This window comes from Ochotona curzoniae, unplaced genomic scaffold, assembly GCF_017591425.1.
Source record: "Ochotona curzoniae isolate NIBS_2020 unplaced genomic scaffold, NIBS_Ocur_1.0 contig_517, whole genome shotgun sequence".
In the NCBI taxonomy this organism is placed as follows: domain Eukaryota; kingdom Metazoa; phylum Chordata; class Mammalia; order Lagomorpha; family Ochotonidae; genus Ochotona; species Ochotona curzoniae.
The window spans coordinates 4,824,949-4,841,206 of NW_024466454.1; the positions used below are offsets into that span (position 1 = coordinate 4,824,949).

The window sequence follows — 16,258 nt, forward strand, 5'->3', positions numbered from 1 at the left end:
TGTTAGAGTAAACTTAATAAGAAACCAAGTCACTACATCATTAGTCACTAGGGAAATGCAAATAAAACCAGAAAGAGGTACCATGTCAAACTTGCCAAAATAAAATCGACATTACCAAGTACCAATAAGGATGCAGAGCCACCAGAATTCTCAGCATACACTGCTGAGAATCAACACAAAATTGAGTTAGCAATGTCTTACAAAGTTAAACACACACACCATATGAAGACACATGTCCACCAAAATATGTACACATGTATTTATGGCAACTTGGCTCAGAATCACCAAAACCTGGAAACCCAAAGTCCACCAGCTAATGAATGAACAAACTTTGGCATTCAGCAATGAAAAGGAACAGACTGATACTAGCAAGAACAGATAAATTTCAAGCACTCCCAGAAGAATCCAGATTCAAAGTCTACACTCAATATGAAGATAGTTTCATTTACACAACATTCTTAAAAGGTAAAATATGAGGACAAAAAGCAAATGGAAGGTTGCCACAGCCTGGTAGTAGGGGAAGCAGACTAACTCTAAAAAATATCACAGAACTTTTCAAGGTGATGGAACTATTTTATATCTTGATTATAGGGATGATTATATAATTACATTAAGATCACACTGTCTTAAAAGGGGACATCTTATTGTATATAAATTATAACTCAGTAAACCTGACTTTAAAAAAGGTTTCATTCATGCTCCTCAATTCATTTAAGATTTATTTATTTTGAAAGTCAGAACTACAAAGAGGGTGAGACAAACAGAAAGAACTTCCCCTCACTGGTTCACTCTCGAAATGGCCACAACAGCCAGGGCTAAACCAGGCCAAAGTCAGGAGCCAGGAGCTTCTTCCAGGTCTCCTACATGGGTGACAAAGGCCCAAACACTTGGGCTATCCTCTGCTGCTTTCCCAGGCCATGAGGAGGGAGCTGAATTGGAAGTGGAGCAATCAGGACTGGAACCAGTGCCAAGATGGGATGCTGGTGTCACAGGTGGTGGCTTTACTCACTATATTGCAATGCTGGTCTACCCTGAATGACTTACTGAGCTTTTACAGCCATCAGTTTTTCTCATCTTGAAAATGAAGGGACTACAACAATATGTAAATACTACATCCTTTCAGTGTTAAAATTATCATTATTATTCAGTGTGGAAGCATGTTTATTCTTAAAATAAATATTTCAACATGAAAGCAAAAATATTTCTCAAAAGCCTTAGTAAGAGGCTTGGTTATTAAACACTTGACTTTTTGTCAATTCCATTTTATTATCACAGAATATAATAAACAGACATAAAATAACAACTTACATAACCTTGTGAAAACTTACGGCTAATAAAATTTAAATCTCTACATATACAAATGGTAGAATTTTATATTTATAAATGGATAAAACGCATTTAAGCTCATATGTGGATTCTTTTAAACTAAAGCAACATGTTACATCTTTTAGGAAATGAGTCATACCAGAAAAACTCATACTTCTTAATGCACCCTGGAACCAAGCCTGTAATCAAGAGCTCTTCTAGATTAAATATGAAAATCCTAATTTTATTTGGAGCATTGGTAATATTCATGGAAGATTTCATTAATGTCCTAATTAAAATCATCCCTTCTGGTGCCACTAACACCACCACTCAATATCTTCTAGCACAGTGCCACCTGATGAGCCTGCAGAGCTTCAGCCACAAAGAACTGGGATAGCTGAGAGCTCTCTACCAGCAGGCTGCTACCAAGTCAAATACCCACAAACAGATCACTGGAAAAGAACTGAAGAAGCAAGTAGCTACAAAAGCCACTCAGAAGAATGTGCCATATATGCAAAAGGTTAAAAAACCACATCACTCCAAACCCGTGAACTGCAGCTCTCGGAGAAAACGTCAAGTACATTGGACTTCTCACCTGCCAACTTCCCTTCCTGCATAAAGTGTGAGAAACTGCTCAGGACTGCATAGGCGAGCTAAATTCCCAGAATGCAATAGCAGCAACCAGCACCTGGCCCTACTCTACAGGCAAATGAGTCCTATCTGCTTAGGCTATTTGAAGACAACAATCTGTGTGTTTATTCACTTTAAATATTTAAAAATTATGCCAAAGGATATCCTGCCAAAATAATGAATATGCAGAAAATGCACTACGTTGCCTTGATGGGAAATGTTTCATTTTTAAGAAATAAAGCATCTAATTATGCAACTGCAAATGAAAAAAGCAGGTGAGAGAGTAAAGTATCTACAAGATTTCCTCCTATCTTCATTTGTGTGCAAATTTTTAGTATTAACGTGAAGGACATAAAACATTTAGACAAATAAAAATGTTTTAGCAATTAAGCTTCAAAGCAATGCTAAACAAATCTGTTAACTTTTTTCTGGGAAACAATATTATCCCCTAATGTGTACACATGAAAATCTAAACTCTTTCCAGGGATACAAAGCCTTTGGAAATTTCAGGCACTACCTGCTGGAATTATCTTTTCTTACTCAACTCCAGGCAACTCATGCATTCAACTAACCTTTTTTTTTTTTTTTGGTCATTTTTACAATGCATTAGCTTTTGTGTTTCTAAACACTATTCCTTCTAACTAAATAGCTCTTACTACCTTCTCTACCAAACAAATCATCCATTGTAGTCTAGATGATATGCTAGATTCTCATAAAATCCCTCAGATAAAACCAGCTGTTCCCTCTCTTTTGGGGCCCCCGTTAATTCCATACCACACATTTGTCTTATCACAAATATCACTTCCATTAAACTAGACTAGCATCTAGGACTAGGCCAGGTCCTTATTCATGAGAAAGAACTAGACAAACCCAAATTAACGGCCATTCCACAAAATAACAGACTAGTAATCTCCAAGTGACAAGGTCATGAAAAATTATAACAGATAAAAACATTCTAAGGAGCCCTGACAACTAAATCTAATGAATTGAAATACTGGGAAAAAGAAAGTGTGATAGTAGAAAAACTGGTAAAATGTGAATTATATTCTGAATATAGTTAACAGTATGGTACAAAAGTTAATTTCTTTCTATCACTGTTCAATGGTTTTACCCTAAAATGAGAAGCTGAATAAACGGTATAAGGGAACTCAAAACTCTTCTACAAAGTAATTTGAAAATCCAAGAGCCTCACAAAGTTTCAGGTAGGTTTAAGGGTAGAATTGGAACTGGGAGAACAACCCCCAGATATCCTCTTCTACACTTTGACCATTCTTGACGAAAGATTTAACAGTTTCTAGAAAGCATAAAACAGGGTGTTTCTGGACTAAAGAACATCAGGATTGAGTTGAAAGAGAACCTATTTAAAACGGGGTAACTAAGTGAAAGCCTATGTGCATTCTTAGTGGTGAGACCCCTGACGTCCTTTCCCACTTGTTACCCAAGTTTATGCCCTCCCATTGAAAGATCAGAAGTCTCAGAGAATCAATTAAGCACAAAAGAAAAATGTGCCATTGCAGGCTACTGTCTGAATGTTTGTGATCTGCCCAAATTCCTATGTTGAGCCTAATCAATACAGTAACAGGGAATGGGGCCTTTGGATGTGATAAGAACATAAATGAGATTAGTGCCCTTATAAAGCAGACCCCAGAAGCTGCCTTGTCCTTTTCTTCTACCATGTGAGGACACTGTAGAAGGTACTGATCTTTCATGCACAAGGCAGGCCTTCGCCAGATGCCAAACCTGCCCAAATCCTTGATCTCACACTTTCCAGCATACAATGTCTACTGTTCTACTGGTTTCCTAGGCACATTAGTAGGGAACTGGATAGGAAACAAAACATCAATGACTGAAACCAGTGCTAATATGGAATGCCAGCATCACAGACAGCAGCTTAGCCCACTGTACAACAATAAGAGCCCTCGATGTTAGAAATTTGAAAGGCAGAGACACATTGAAAAGGACAGAGATTTCCCACCTGCAGGTTCACTTTTCAAATGCCAATAGCACGAGGCCAGGCCCAAGCTAGATCCAGGAACTCAATGTGAGTCAATGTGAGTCTCCCACATGAGTGGCAGGGATCTAAGTACCTGGGCAACCACTGATGCTCCCCAGTGTGCATTAGCAGCACGCTGGAGTCACACCTGGGACAGCAGTGAGGGATGTGGCATCCCAGATGGGATTCTAACCACTGCGATGAACGCCCATTGATGTTCTTTGATCTCCAGCTTAAGTCTAACCCAGTCCATCCCAAGTACCTGCAGAGTGAAGCAGTTGATAACAGCACACTCTGCCTTGCTGCTTTTCAAATAAAAGAATAAATTAAAAATTAACTAAATAAGCAGAAATTTCTAAAAATCAAATATACGCCAACATTTCCCAAGAAAGGTAAAATTAAACTCATAATAATTTAAAATGTTTTGCAAGAAAAAAGGACAGTGGAAATTATACATGCTATAACAGGACCAAAAAAAATTTAGTAGAAAAACTGGAAGATAAAGAGATATCTCCCAGAAAGTAGAAAAAAAGAAACAGGAAATAAATAAAACAGGAAGATAAAAAGGAAAATTAAGGTGCCAGTCAGTAGCCCAGTATCTAAATTACAGGAATTCAAGAGTGAAATAATAGACAAAATGAAGAATCAAATAAATTATTGAAGGATATTTTCCAGAACTGTTGAGTTCCAAACTGAACTGGACTCCTGGCAGAAAAGCTAAAAGCAGAACCATAACCAAGCTATGAATTCCAGAACTCCTGGCACTGTGGCATAGTGGGGAAAGCCAGTACCTCTATGATGCAAACATTCCATTTGGATGCCAGTTCATGCCCCAGCTGCACCACTTCCAATTCAGCTCCCTGCTAATGGCCTAGGGGAAAGCAGCAGAAAATGACTCAAGTATTAGGCTCCTGCGACCCACATGGGAGACCTGAAAGAAAAAAATACCCTGATTTTGACCCTGCCCTGACCCAGCTGTTGCAGCCATTTGGGGAATAAACCAGTAGAACGAAGGTCTCTGTCCCTCTCTCTCTTTCAAATAAATCAATACATTTTTAGCCAAATGGGAAAAGATAGTAGAAAAGGATTTTACAGGGATCCAATATGATTAATAGAAGAAAGCCTTTAAAATTCCGAGAAAAAAATTACTTCTTAATGAGAAAAATCTGTTTAAGTAAACTATCAAGAAAACAAGGAAAAAGACCTTCAGATATATTTTTTCAAAAAGCTACTAAAACCAGTTCTCCAAAATTATGATGACATCATATATAGTCACAGCAGCTCCAACACAAGAGAGCTGAGGGAAATCATCAGTGGATAGCAAAGCAAACCTAAGACAGGAGCTGCATGCAAATTCTGGATTTAACACAATCAGAAGGCAGCAGTAGGTAGGAGGGCCCAGAGTTCCTTGGGATGGTAATATTGGGCTAAATCACTGTTTCTCAACAGAGATACTACTGACACTGTGGGCCATGTAATTCTTCCTTGTGGCAGGCTGTCCTAAGCAGTATAGAACGGATGGTAGCATACCTGACTTCTACCTACAAGTCATCAAACACTGTCTGCCCACCTCCTCTCAAATCTGTTGCCACCTTTCCTTAGAGAAGCTGAGAAGCACTTGACTAAATCACTAAGTATACAGCAATTCAAGCGAAGCAAAGAATTATTCTTTAAATTCCTTGTTTTTCCCTAACTCAGAAAAAAACAAAAAGGGCCTGGCATGATAGTGTAGTGGCTAAAATCCTTGCCTTGGATGCGCTGGGATCCCATATGGACACTGGTTCTAATCCCAGTGGTCCTGCTTCCCATCCAGCTCCCTGCCTGTGGCCTGGGAAAGCAGCTGAGGACAGCTCAAAGCTTTGGGACCTGCACCCATGTGGAAAACCCAGAAGAAGCTCCTGGCTCCTGGCTTCGGACTGGCTCAGATTCAGCTGTTGCGGCCACTTGGGGGAGTAAACCATCAGAAGGAAGATCTTCCTCTCTGTCTCTCCTCCTCTCTGTATATCTGCCTTTCTAATAAAAATAAATCAATCTTAAAAAAAAAAATGTACAGCAAAGGAAAATAATAATACATAGTTCAACTGAGAATAGTTTATGGTTTATAGTAAAATAAACTTTGAAATATTGATATGTGTAAACAACTAACAAAATGACAATATTGGGAACACTGTCTTAGGTTTGCTTTGCTATCCACTTGATGAGTGTCTCTATGGTTGTGGATAGTGGTAAACCCTATCTATCACTGTACAAAGACAAGAGATAAAAACAGCTTAAATTGAAAAGGAATATTATAAAAATGCTAGTTTGAAGTATGGAAACAAGTACTTAAAGTGATCAAAGAAAGGTGCCTGCAAGTGCTGGCATCCCATAAGTAGGTGCTAATTCATGTCCAGGCTGCCCCACTCTGCACCCAGCTCCTTGCTATAGCCTGGGAAATCAGTGGAGAACGGTCCAAAGCCTTGTGACCCTGCATCTGTTTGGGAGATCTGGGAGCAGCTCCTAGATCCTGGATTTGGATAAGCTCAGCTCCAGCTGTTACAGTTATTTGGGGAGTGAAACAGTGGATGGAAGATCTTTCTGTCTCCTCTACTTCTGTAAATCTGCCTTTCCAATAAAAAATAATTCTTTAAAAAAAAAATCTCTCATCATGATTGGAGTGGCAGGGTCACCAGCAATTCAAGACTGCTGAACTATATCAAAACCTCCTGAGAACTTCATGGTGTTGTAAATTTCTATTTTTCTTCCTGTTGTCGATTGTGGGGAGCACGGGATGCTGAAGCCGATCTGGGATTGAGAGGGGCCGTTGCAAGATGGCGGCTAGCCTAGGGCCAGGAGGCGGGGTTGGTCTTGCCAGCAGGTAAACAGGAAGCCACAGGGATAGGCTAATGCCCCCACTGCGATTATGTCATTGCTACTGACCTATCAGATAGTGCCAAGTAGACCCATGGGAAGAAGTGATTGGTGGAGAATTATATAAAAGTAACCAGTAAAAGCAAGGTGATGGACACGAAGGATGACAGACAACGATGGACGGATGATGACGAGAAAGACGGGGAGAAGAAGGACGGGCGGGAAGAAGGGTGGCAGAGAGAGGGCTGGAAAAGAGGGATACAGATAGAAGCAGTAAAAGCAGTATGGAGATATGGGGACAAGAACAGAGAAATGCAGCAGAAAGTGCGGGAAGAAATATGGGAAGAAGGGTGGTGGAAAGAGGGCTGGAGAAGCAGGGAGGAAAGCTTAGACCAATGGGGGACAGAAGCAGTGGAGGTAAGGATTTAAATGTGGCCACTTTTGGCAGTGAAGGGTCTGCTGCAGTTCAGGCTTTTCCCAGACCCTCAAGAGTATGCCTCGTCGTTTTAGTGTCGCTGCTGGTCAGCGACAGTTGATTTTGTACTGTGGCCTTTCATTTAAGAGGGATATGTGGTGACTGTGTAATGGAGACTATCATGTCCAGATATGAGGATGCAGTGCAGTGTGCATCTCTACTACCAGATCAAAGATAGACTACTAATGAAACTATTAGCTGTATCTTAACAATAGGATGCCGGACTCTCTACCATTGTCCATGCCCACAATGATGAACATGTGATTGTTTATGAAGAGCTATGCTATAGTAATAATATAGGGGAATTCAGTGGGGGGAAGGGGACAGGGGAAATCCCAGGGCCTATGGAATTGTATCATAGAAATGATGACAATAATTTAAAAAGAAGCTAAAATTATATATAAAAAATCTTAACAAGTAAATAAATAGAATGATGGTGATAAAACTAACTGAACAAGAGAACCCAAAGAATTAGGCTAGAAGGAAGTGAAAAAAAATGAGAAATGAGCTGGATATTACCAGTATTATTAATCTATGGGTTCCATTGAACAGCCATATAGTGATCCAACAAGCAGGTGGAAATCTGAATCTAAAAAAGGTGTCAGTCCTAGAAATATAAATGTTTAGATCAGAATCACAAGTTGACATTACACAAACAGCTCAGATTACACCATGCAAACATACAAGGCAAGAAAAGTGGGAAAAATAACAACCAAGAATATAAAAAAAAGATGAAATTATGTAAATAACTACTTAGAAAGAAAGGCTCAGCTTGTAAAATGACCAAAACCAAGAATGACCATTTCAGCACATTTCCTCCAGTGATTTAATTAGAAGAAACAAAAGCAAAAGGCTACTCATTTGGTGTGTTTCATAACAGAATCCAATGAAGACATTTTAGAGATGTTGAAAAGCGAGTTGTTTATTGGCTGAGACTCTCTCAGCATCAATGCACTGCCCTTTAAGTACACAAGAAGTTGCTGTGACATTCAACTGAATTAATACACATGAAGCACATATAAAGTATCTGGCATATAAATAAATGCTCAATAAATACTGATTATAATTATCATCTTTAGATGCCAAAAGCCAGTTCTAGATAGAAGAGGTAATCACTGCATGGAGAAACAAAAAGGATGAAAAAATCTGAGATACAGAATTTACATCTCTAGTCTTTTTCTTGCATTTTTTTCATTTGCTCTCTATATTTACATACTCCAAGGGCACTTTAACTTTTGGAATGAAAGTATTATTTTTTAAACCACCAATAATTATAATCTTTACTTAGACAAAAAGATAGTCGTAACAAGAATGAATTTTTGTCTAAGTTTTTCCACTATGGTAAAGTAATATGCACAGCGAGTCCTCAAAAGATATTAATGTCATTGGCTCTTATAAGGAAACAAAATCATAAAATCAATCAAGCAATAACTGAAATGGGGATGATATTAAAAGGATGAACTGTCAATGCGACGATGAACATACCACAATTCAAAGACACACAGCAAGACACTGAGTGGACAAGCTGTGTGGCCTACCACCATGAACAGACTATATTTTCTGTATAACCCAGAAGGAACACAAAACATGTCATGATAAGTCCAAAAGAGAGAAGTCTAAGGAACCTTTAAGGATGCTGAGAATAAAGAGAAGGTTTTTAGCCCTCCTCCTGGCCAACTCCATCTTCAGTGGTGAAGAAATCTCTGAGAGGGTATATGCGTTAAAGGCTCTTGTGTTGCCCAGAGGCAAGTATCAAAGGATGGCAGTATGGACAGCTGGCTATTTCTCTCAACTCAATAGCTTCTAAGGCCAATGTGACCAGAGATTAGTGACAACAGCATTCAGGCAAAATCACTAAGAAAACAACTTGCCAGTGATGAGGACAATTTGGTTAGAATTCTAAGCTTCCTTAAAACTCTGTACTTACATCAGCAAGTATTTACTGAGTATTTGCTCCAGAAAGGATACCATCCTACATTGCATCATGTACAAAATCATGAAGCAAAGAAACATGGAGATCTCTACTGTCAAGGAATTCATCACAAATATACAAAACATATATTATAGCTTGAGACCACACTAAAAGGTTGGGAAACAGGGGTTACCAGCAGACAAATTCTATGCATAAAGATCACTTGAGGGTAAGAAATCCCTGAGGTGATAACACTAAAAGTTCTCCAGAAGATAGGAGGTACTGACTGAGAAACGCATATGAAGGTTCTGAACAGGTAAAAGGAAGCAGGAAAGAGAGGACGGCACAAATTAAAGTTAAAACAAGTCAGGGAGAAACCTGTTTGGCTACATTAAAAACTTGTTTCATAGGGAAAGAGATAAGCTGGGGGGATGGGGGGGCAGGTTGTAGCCAGAATCAACTGTATTGGGACCTTAAATTCCAAAAGCAGTTTCAAATTTACCTCGCATACAAGTCTCTGGAACAACTCCTGACTGATGAAAGTTTCTACAGTCACAGAAAATAGTAACTAAATAGCATGGCTGTGTTTCAATTGGACATCTCAATTTCATGCATTTTCATGTGTCACAGACCATCGTTATTCATTTAATTTTTTTTCTTCAACAATTTGAAAATACAAAAATCACACTTAATTCATGGGCCACCCAAAAACAAGATGCATGTTGGATTTGCTCCACAGGTCATGGTTTGCCAACCCCTGAACTAAGCTACCTTATTTAGTAGTCCTCTAAGATAAATTTTCCATGAGTTTCAGTTATTCTCAACAAACACCTAGCTAAGATCTAAATCTGGTAAGGGGTCAGAGGTTTTATATATATAAGCACCTTAAGAAATAAAAACAAACAGAAAAAAAAATGTTTCCTCAAGATTGCTGATGATGGGGCAGAAGTGGTGGCATAACAAGCTAACTCTCAACTTTCAAGCATCAGAGTCCCATTCAGGTGCTGGTTCCTGTCCTGGCAGTTCCACTTCTGATCTCGCTCCCTTCTTACGGCAATATCTGCCTTTCAAATTAAAAAAAGTTTTAAAAAATATTGTTAAATGATAGATCAAGTCCCATTTCTTTTGGTGGGCAGGGGGTAGACAGCAGGCAGAATTACAAAAAGAAGGAGAGAGGAGGAGAGATCTTTCACAAATGGCTGCAATGATCACAGCTAGACTGATCCAAAACCAGGAGCCAGGAGCCTCTTCCAGGGCTCCCACACACATAGAAGGGTCCAAGACGTGAGTCATCCTCCACTGCTTCCAGGTCATATGCAAGAGCTGGATGTGAGGGAAGTGGAAGAGCTAGGACACGAACCAGCACCCCTATGGGATACAGGTATCACAGGAGAAAGCTTAACCTACTACACTACAGTGCCAGCCCAAGTTATAATTATCTCTTTAGATTCTGCAATTTATTTTCACATAACGTATGTTCTTTGAGAGTTAAAAATGGTTTTTATAGAGCCTCTAGGTTACATGATGGAATCTCTGAAACACCTTGTAACTGAGCAATAGAAGCAAAGGGTGTGTGTTCCAGCCTTAGCTGGGTCATTTACTTCTCACTGGCTCTTCAACAAAGGCACTGTCAATCTCTAGTATCAGCTCCTCCATCCACAGAGTGAAGAGGCTTAATTCACTCAATGATTACCATGTTGGCTTCTAGCTATAGCACTATGGCATTCGACTACTACAGAGGATCAGTTAGGGAACATTAAAGATCAAGTGAAAGTGATCTTTCAGGATATACCCAAAAAACCAAGGCTTTCACTGAACAAAGGTAGGCAGGGAGGCCAAACAGACAGAAACATGCAGGATCATTCTGGAACAGAGCGTTCCCACCAGCTAGTTTACCTCCTAAATGCCTGCACGAAACTGGAATGTGAGGACTCAACCCTAGCCTACCCCTTGGGTAGAAAGCAGCCCAATTACTTAATCCCAACACTATTGCCTCTCAGGGTCTGGAGAAAGACAAAGTTTAACAGGAAGCTAGAGTCAGGGGCAAGAGCTGGGTACAGAACCAAGTATTCCAATATGAGATGTGGGATCTTACCCACTAGGCTAACTGTCCATCCCAAGGAGTTCTTATTTTTTTTTTTTTAAGTATTAAATTCTACCACTGATCACTGAAAAAAAATCACTGGAGACCTTCAGGAAGATATTTGCAGCATTCTAGAAACAAATATGGAAATACAGGCATAGGGCCCGGCGGCGTGGCCTAGCAGCTAAAGTCCTCGTCTTGAACACGCCAGGATCCCATATGTGCGCTAGTTCTAATCCCGGCAGCTCCACTTCCCATCCAGCTTCCTGCCTGTGGCCTGGGAAAGCAGCTGAGGATGGCCCAAAGCCTTGGGACCCTGCACCCATGTGGGAGGCCTGGAGGAAGTTCCTGGCTGCTGGCTCTTCAGACCGGCACAGCACTGGCTGTTGTGCTCACTTGGGGAGTGAATCAGATGGAAGATCTTTCTCTCTTTCTCTCCTCCTCTGCATATCTGACTTTGTAATAAAAATAAATAAATCCTTAAAAAAGAAAAAAGAAAGATAGGCACTCATAGAACAATGAATATAGATATTAAAGAAAACCATAATTGAAAAAAGGCAAAAGCCTTAAGATTTGACAGTACTGTGCACACTTAGGAATCATGAAAGCAGTGGAAACTAAATTACAGAAAATAAAGGTACGGAAAGGAAACAAAAAAGTTGTGATAAGCTTGAAACACCAACAAAAAGAGTTCAAGGAGAGATAATCTGTAAACTTCCAAGAGGCAATGGCAGCACCACAGTACCAGTTCTGCAAAACAGATACACTGCTGTGAGGCTGTTTATATTGTGTCTTTTACAAATTATTAAGAAGATAAATTATTATTTTTGTAGGGAAATAAATCTAGTGCCAAGTCTTCTTAAAGCAGAATTTCACTTACATTATAGCTTCTATTGAAAAAAAAAAAGTTAAGGATTAACTTTGCTTTTGAAGAACACATGGCTCTAAGCGGAAACTGTTTACATCTTTTTTATAGGGAGCCAAAGCATGATTAGGACAGTAAAGGCAATGGTGGGTTTTCTAAAAATTAAGGATTAACTTTGTTTTTCTAGAATGAAAATCAGCAATATATAGTTTTGAGAAGAAACTGTTCATACTTTTCTTACACACCTATCACTTCTATATACACAAGTCACTTATGCAGTCTACTGTACCAAGCTTCTGCATGCAAAGACTCGGTGCTTCCTCTCTCAGTGTTCAGAAAACTCCCACGGCAAGAACTCTGATGAATTCACCTACTTAGCTGCTTTGCAGAGCTGGTGATGCTTGGTGAATAAATACTGACGTCCTTGCACAACAACGAGCCCTGTTCCACTAGGTTGGTTGGGAACCTATCTCTATCATGTGGGTAGGTAGCTCCAACAACACTTTTGCAGAGTGTCGGAGCTTGCTCCACGACTTGCTAGAGAACAACTTTCCAAAGGGAAAAAATAGTTTAGAATCTGTAAGCATCACTCACAATGACATCAAAATCCTCATAGCTAACTTCTCCAACACTTGCCTATTTAAGGTATATGAGAGATAAAAATCCAAAGCTCTAGCCTGATGATCAGCCTGTTAAAAATACACGTTCCAATGCGCTGCAGATATTTATAAAGCCAACAGAGATACTATTAATACCCTGAAACTCACTGGCCAATGCTGGAGTCTACTACTACTTACTATTCAAGAGAAGCCAAGAAGGCAAGCTGTCTCCTATCGCTTGCTCTTAAGAATTTAAGAAGCCACCCGAATGCGCACACACGACCCAGCCACCCCAAAAATATTAATAATAATAATGAAGCAGTCCAGCTCTCCATATGGCAAGCCTATCTCCTACCTGCGCAGGGAGGTCCCATTTATTACTTCCCAGCGACCTTTGGTAGGCCTCAGGGAGGCAGGCCCGCAGCACTACGAAGTAACAGGAGTTGAGAAAAGTCCTAACAGAAAAGTCTACCCTCCCACAGATCTCCACCGGGAAAGCTATCTCTCCGAGGCCACTGTCAAAATCCGAAGCAGCACTGTCACCCTGGGGTGCCGTCCGCAACTGTCCCAGAATGTTACCTTTCAATTCATCTTTCTCCCTAACCGCCCCCCCCCCTCACGTTAGAGAAGGACTTTCAAAAGCCACCTTCGTCCCCGAAACCAGGACCCGGCCCCTTCCCGTCCGCGCCTTTATTCGTCCAGCCCCCCAACAAACAAACCCGACGGGGCTGTTGGGTCCCCGCCGCCGGTCCCGACACCCCGCGGGTCTCCCAACTGCTGGCCGCCCCCCACCCACCTCACGGCCCGCGTCGGCCGCACATCGCCCCCGCCGCCCGACCCGCGTCGCAGCCGGGTCCGCAGCCGGCCCCGCGGCCGGGCCTGCGTCGTTTCGAGCGGCCGCAGGCCTCAGGCCTACTAGCCTCCTCCGCTGGCCCCTCACCTCTTTCGGGACCAACTGGTTCTCCTCGCCGGGCACCATCGCTCTGACTCCGGGCCGCTCCTCTCCGCCCTGCCGGGGGAGGGTGGCGGGTTGGCGGCGGCCTCTCAGGAGAGAACGGCAGCGGCGGTCATCCTGTCCGCCGCCCGCGCTCCGACGATCGCGGAGGCCTCAGGCTGGGCCTCAGACACCAGCGCGCAGACACCTACCCAGGGCTCCGCCGCCGCTGCCGCCGCCTTCGTCGTCGGCCCCTCCCCCCGCTCGCTGCAATCAATGGAAAAATGGCGGCGGCCGCTCTCGCGAGAATTCGGCCCGTCGGGCTCCGAGTGTGGCGCCTGGGGCGTCCGGGAGATGGGTCGCTCTCCCGCTTTTAACCACCTCGGCGTCTACTTTGCTCCAGCATGTACAAGATTGGTTGAGGAGCCCTGCAAACACCGTTTTTTAAGAGAAAAGTAGGACCTTGCATCGCGGGGCTTCTTTTGCCGGCAGGGGAAAAATAGCAGGCCCCGGCGTCTCCGTGCCCGGCTCCTCTGACCCGGTGCGCCTCAGGAAAAGACGCCAGCAGAAAGGCCCTTCCCTGACGCCGCCACTAATAGGCTTCTTCGCTGTCAGTGGAGGTTCCGAACGTAACGTCCTCTTCAAATACTCCAGGCCTCGGGCTCGAGGAGGAAGCCCCGCGGTCTCCCACCCGGCCTGCGCCCTCAGGCGGGGCCGTGGCCTGTGCAGTCGGGCTGACCGTGTTTTTTCCTCTCCCTGCCACCACCGGCTGGGGGACCCCAGGGCCCACCTTCTACCTGGAGAGGCTGCACCCTTGGGCCCCGCGAAGCGGCGGCTCACCAGCCCGGTCCCCCCGAACTGCATCCCCGCCCCCTTCCACCCCTTCTCCACCAGGGCCAAACTGCTGCGATGGATAATTTGCTTTGAAAACAAGCGAACTTCCATCTCTTCTGGCTACAGAACGCCTTGTGGCGCGTATTAGGTGCAGCAAATATTGCCAATAATCATTTCCCCAAACCCGTCTGCTTCCATGATGAAAACATTGACAGATGCGGGAATCTGCCTGCGCACTGGGCGAAGGCAATCCTGCCAGATTCCTGACACCCGTGGCATTAGCCACCTGTATCCGGGATCGCCAGACTTCTTGTAGATCCTACGCTGTGTCAAAAAAGGTACCCACGTATTCAAGTCATAGATTCTGGTGGTGGACAGTGTTATAAAACTTTTAGTAAACAGTAAAAGGATACGTTAGAGATGATATCAACATGTTTTTATACTAAAGGTATAAAATTTTTTGTGATACTGCTAAAAAAATGTATTTAGCGAACTTACTATGATGGACTAGTTTTGATTAGCTTTTAAAAATCTCCAAGGCCTTGCGATACAGTTATTGAAATCCCCCATTCCACAATGAGGCTATTTCTGGAGCTGGTGTTCACAGGCTGTCATTAGCCGAGATAAAGATGTAGATGCTATGAAAACAGCACATCTTTGGCTGCCCTTACCAGTCCAACACCCATTTTTTAATCAGCTCCAACCACAAACTTTGCAGAGGTTTTTGTTGAAATTCAAGTTAAGTTTCATCTCCCTTGACAGCAAACAGAAGATGTGGCATTTTCATCCTTTTAGCAAATTGGTTCTAGACAATGTAAAGTAAATTTCTTAAGAACACACTGAATGTTTTTTTTTTAAAAAAAGATATATTTTATTTCACAAAAAGAAAAAGAAAAAATTTTAAAAAAAACAAAAAAAGATATATTTGATTTTTATTGCAAAGACAGATATACAGAAAGGAGGAGAGACAGAGAGGAAGATCTGTCTGCTGAATCACACAACAGGTAGAACTGTGCCAATCCAAAGCCAGGAGCTCAGAGCCTCCTCTGGGTGTCCCATGCGGGTGCAGGATTCCAAGGCTTTGGGGCGTCCTCAACTGCTTTTCCAGGCCACAAACAGAGAGCTGGATGGGAAGTGGGGTTTGCAAAGGTTAGAAACAAGGCAAATGGGATTCTGGCGTGTGCAAGGTAAGGACTTTAGCTGCTAGGCTACTGTGCCGGGCCTTGAAAAGTAAATTGCTTGAGAGATTTTTAGTTGATTGAAGTATTTTAACTTTCAAGTTTAAATGTACTATGCTAAAGTTTTGGGGGAATATTAACTTTTCTTTAAAACTTCTAAATTCCTTACAAATTTTTTAAAGTAACTGACTTTTCAAAGTATTATCCTGAGATTATTTATCTTGATGACTGGATGTTTGGGCACTTGCTTAAATTTTGTACCTGAAGTGAATGACTCATTTGCCTTCCCAGAATCACAATCTAAAGTAGCACACTGACAGAATTTTTGCATCAGAATCACATAATAGAAATATTTCCAAGTCTCTAGTTTCAAAATGTCATCCTCTTCATTTAGTGATCTCAAGCCAGCAGTGCCATCCCTGTTATCATGGCTTACACTTGCATTGGATTGATTTAAGGAAGTGATAATACTGTTGGTAACTTTATGTAACTTGGTATACATAAGACAGGAATAAATCACAGTATACTAAGAGGAAATAAAATGAAAGGCTTTGTGAATTACTCTAAATGGAAGAACCCACAATTTCCCTAAGGAAGAGC

General features: G+C 41.8%; 1 protein-coding gene across 10 annotated transcripts in view; it reads right to left on the minus strand.

The window, feature by feature from the left end:
- Positions 1-13,905, minus strand: part of USP47 (ubiquitin specific peptidase 47) — an 88,861-nt gene extending 74,956 nt beyond the window's left edge. For 8 of the 10 annotated variants that reach the window (XM_040989112.1, XM_040989114.1, XM_040989111.1 and 5 more), the window contains exon 1: positions 13,653-13,885. In XM_040989112.1, the coding sequence (XP_040845046.1) occupies positions 13,653-13,691 (39 nt within the window). In that variant the 5' untranslated portion in view covers positions 13,692-13,885. Of the gene's footprint in view, positions 1-13,652 lie in introns of all 10 variants that reach the window. The other 2 variants (XM_040989105.1, XM_040989104.1) reach the window with 1 other exon arrangement.
- Between the last annotated feature and the right edge of the window lie 2,353 nt (positions 13,906-16,258).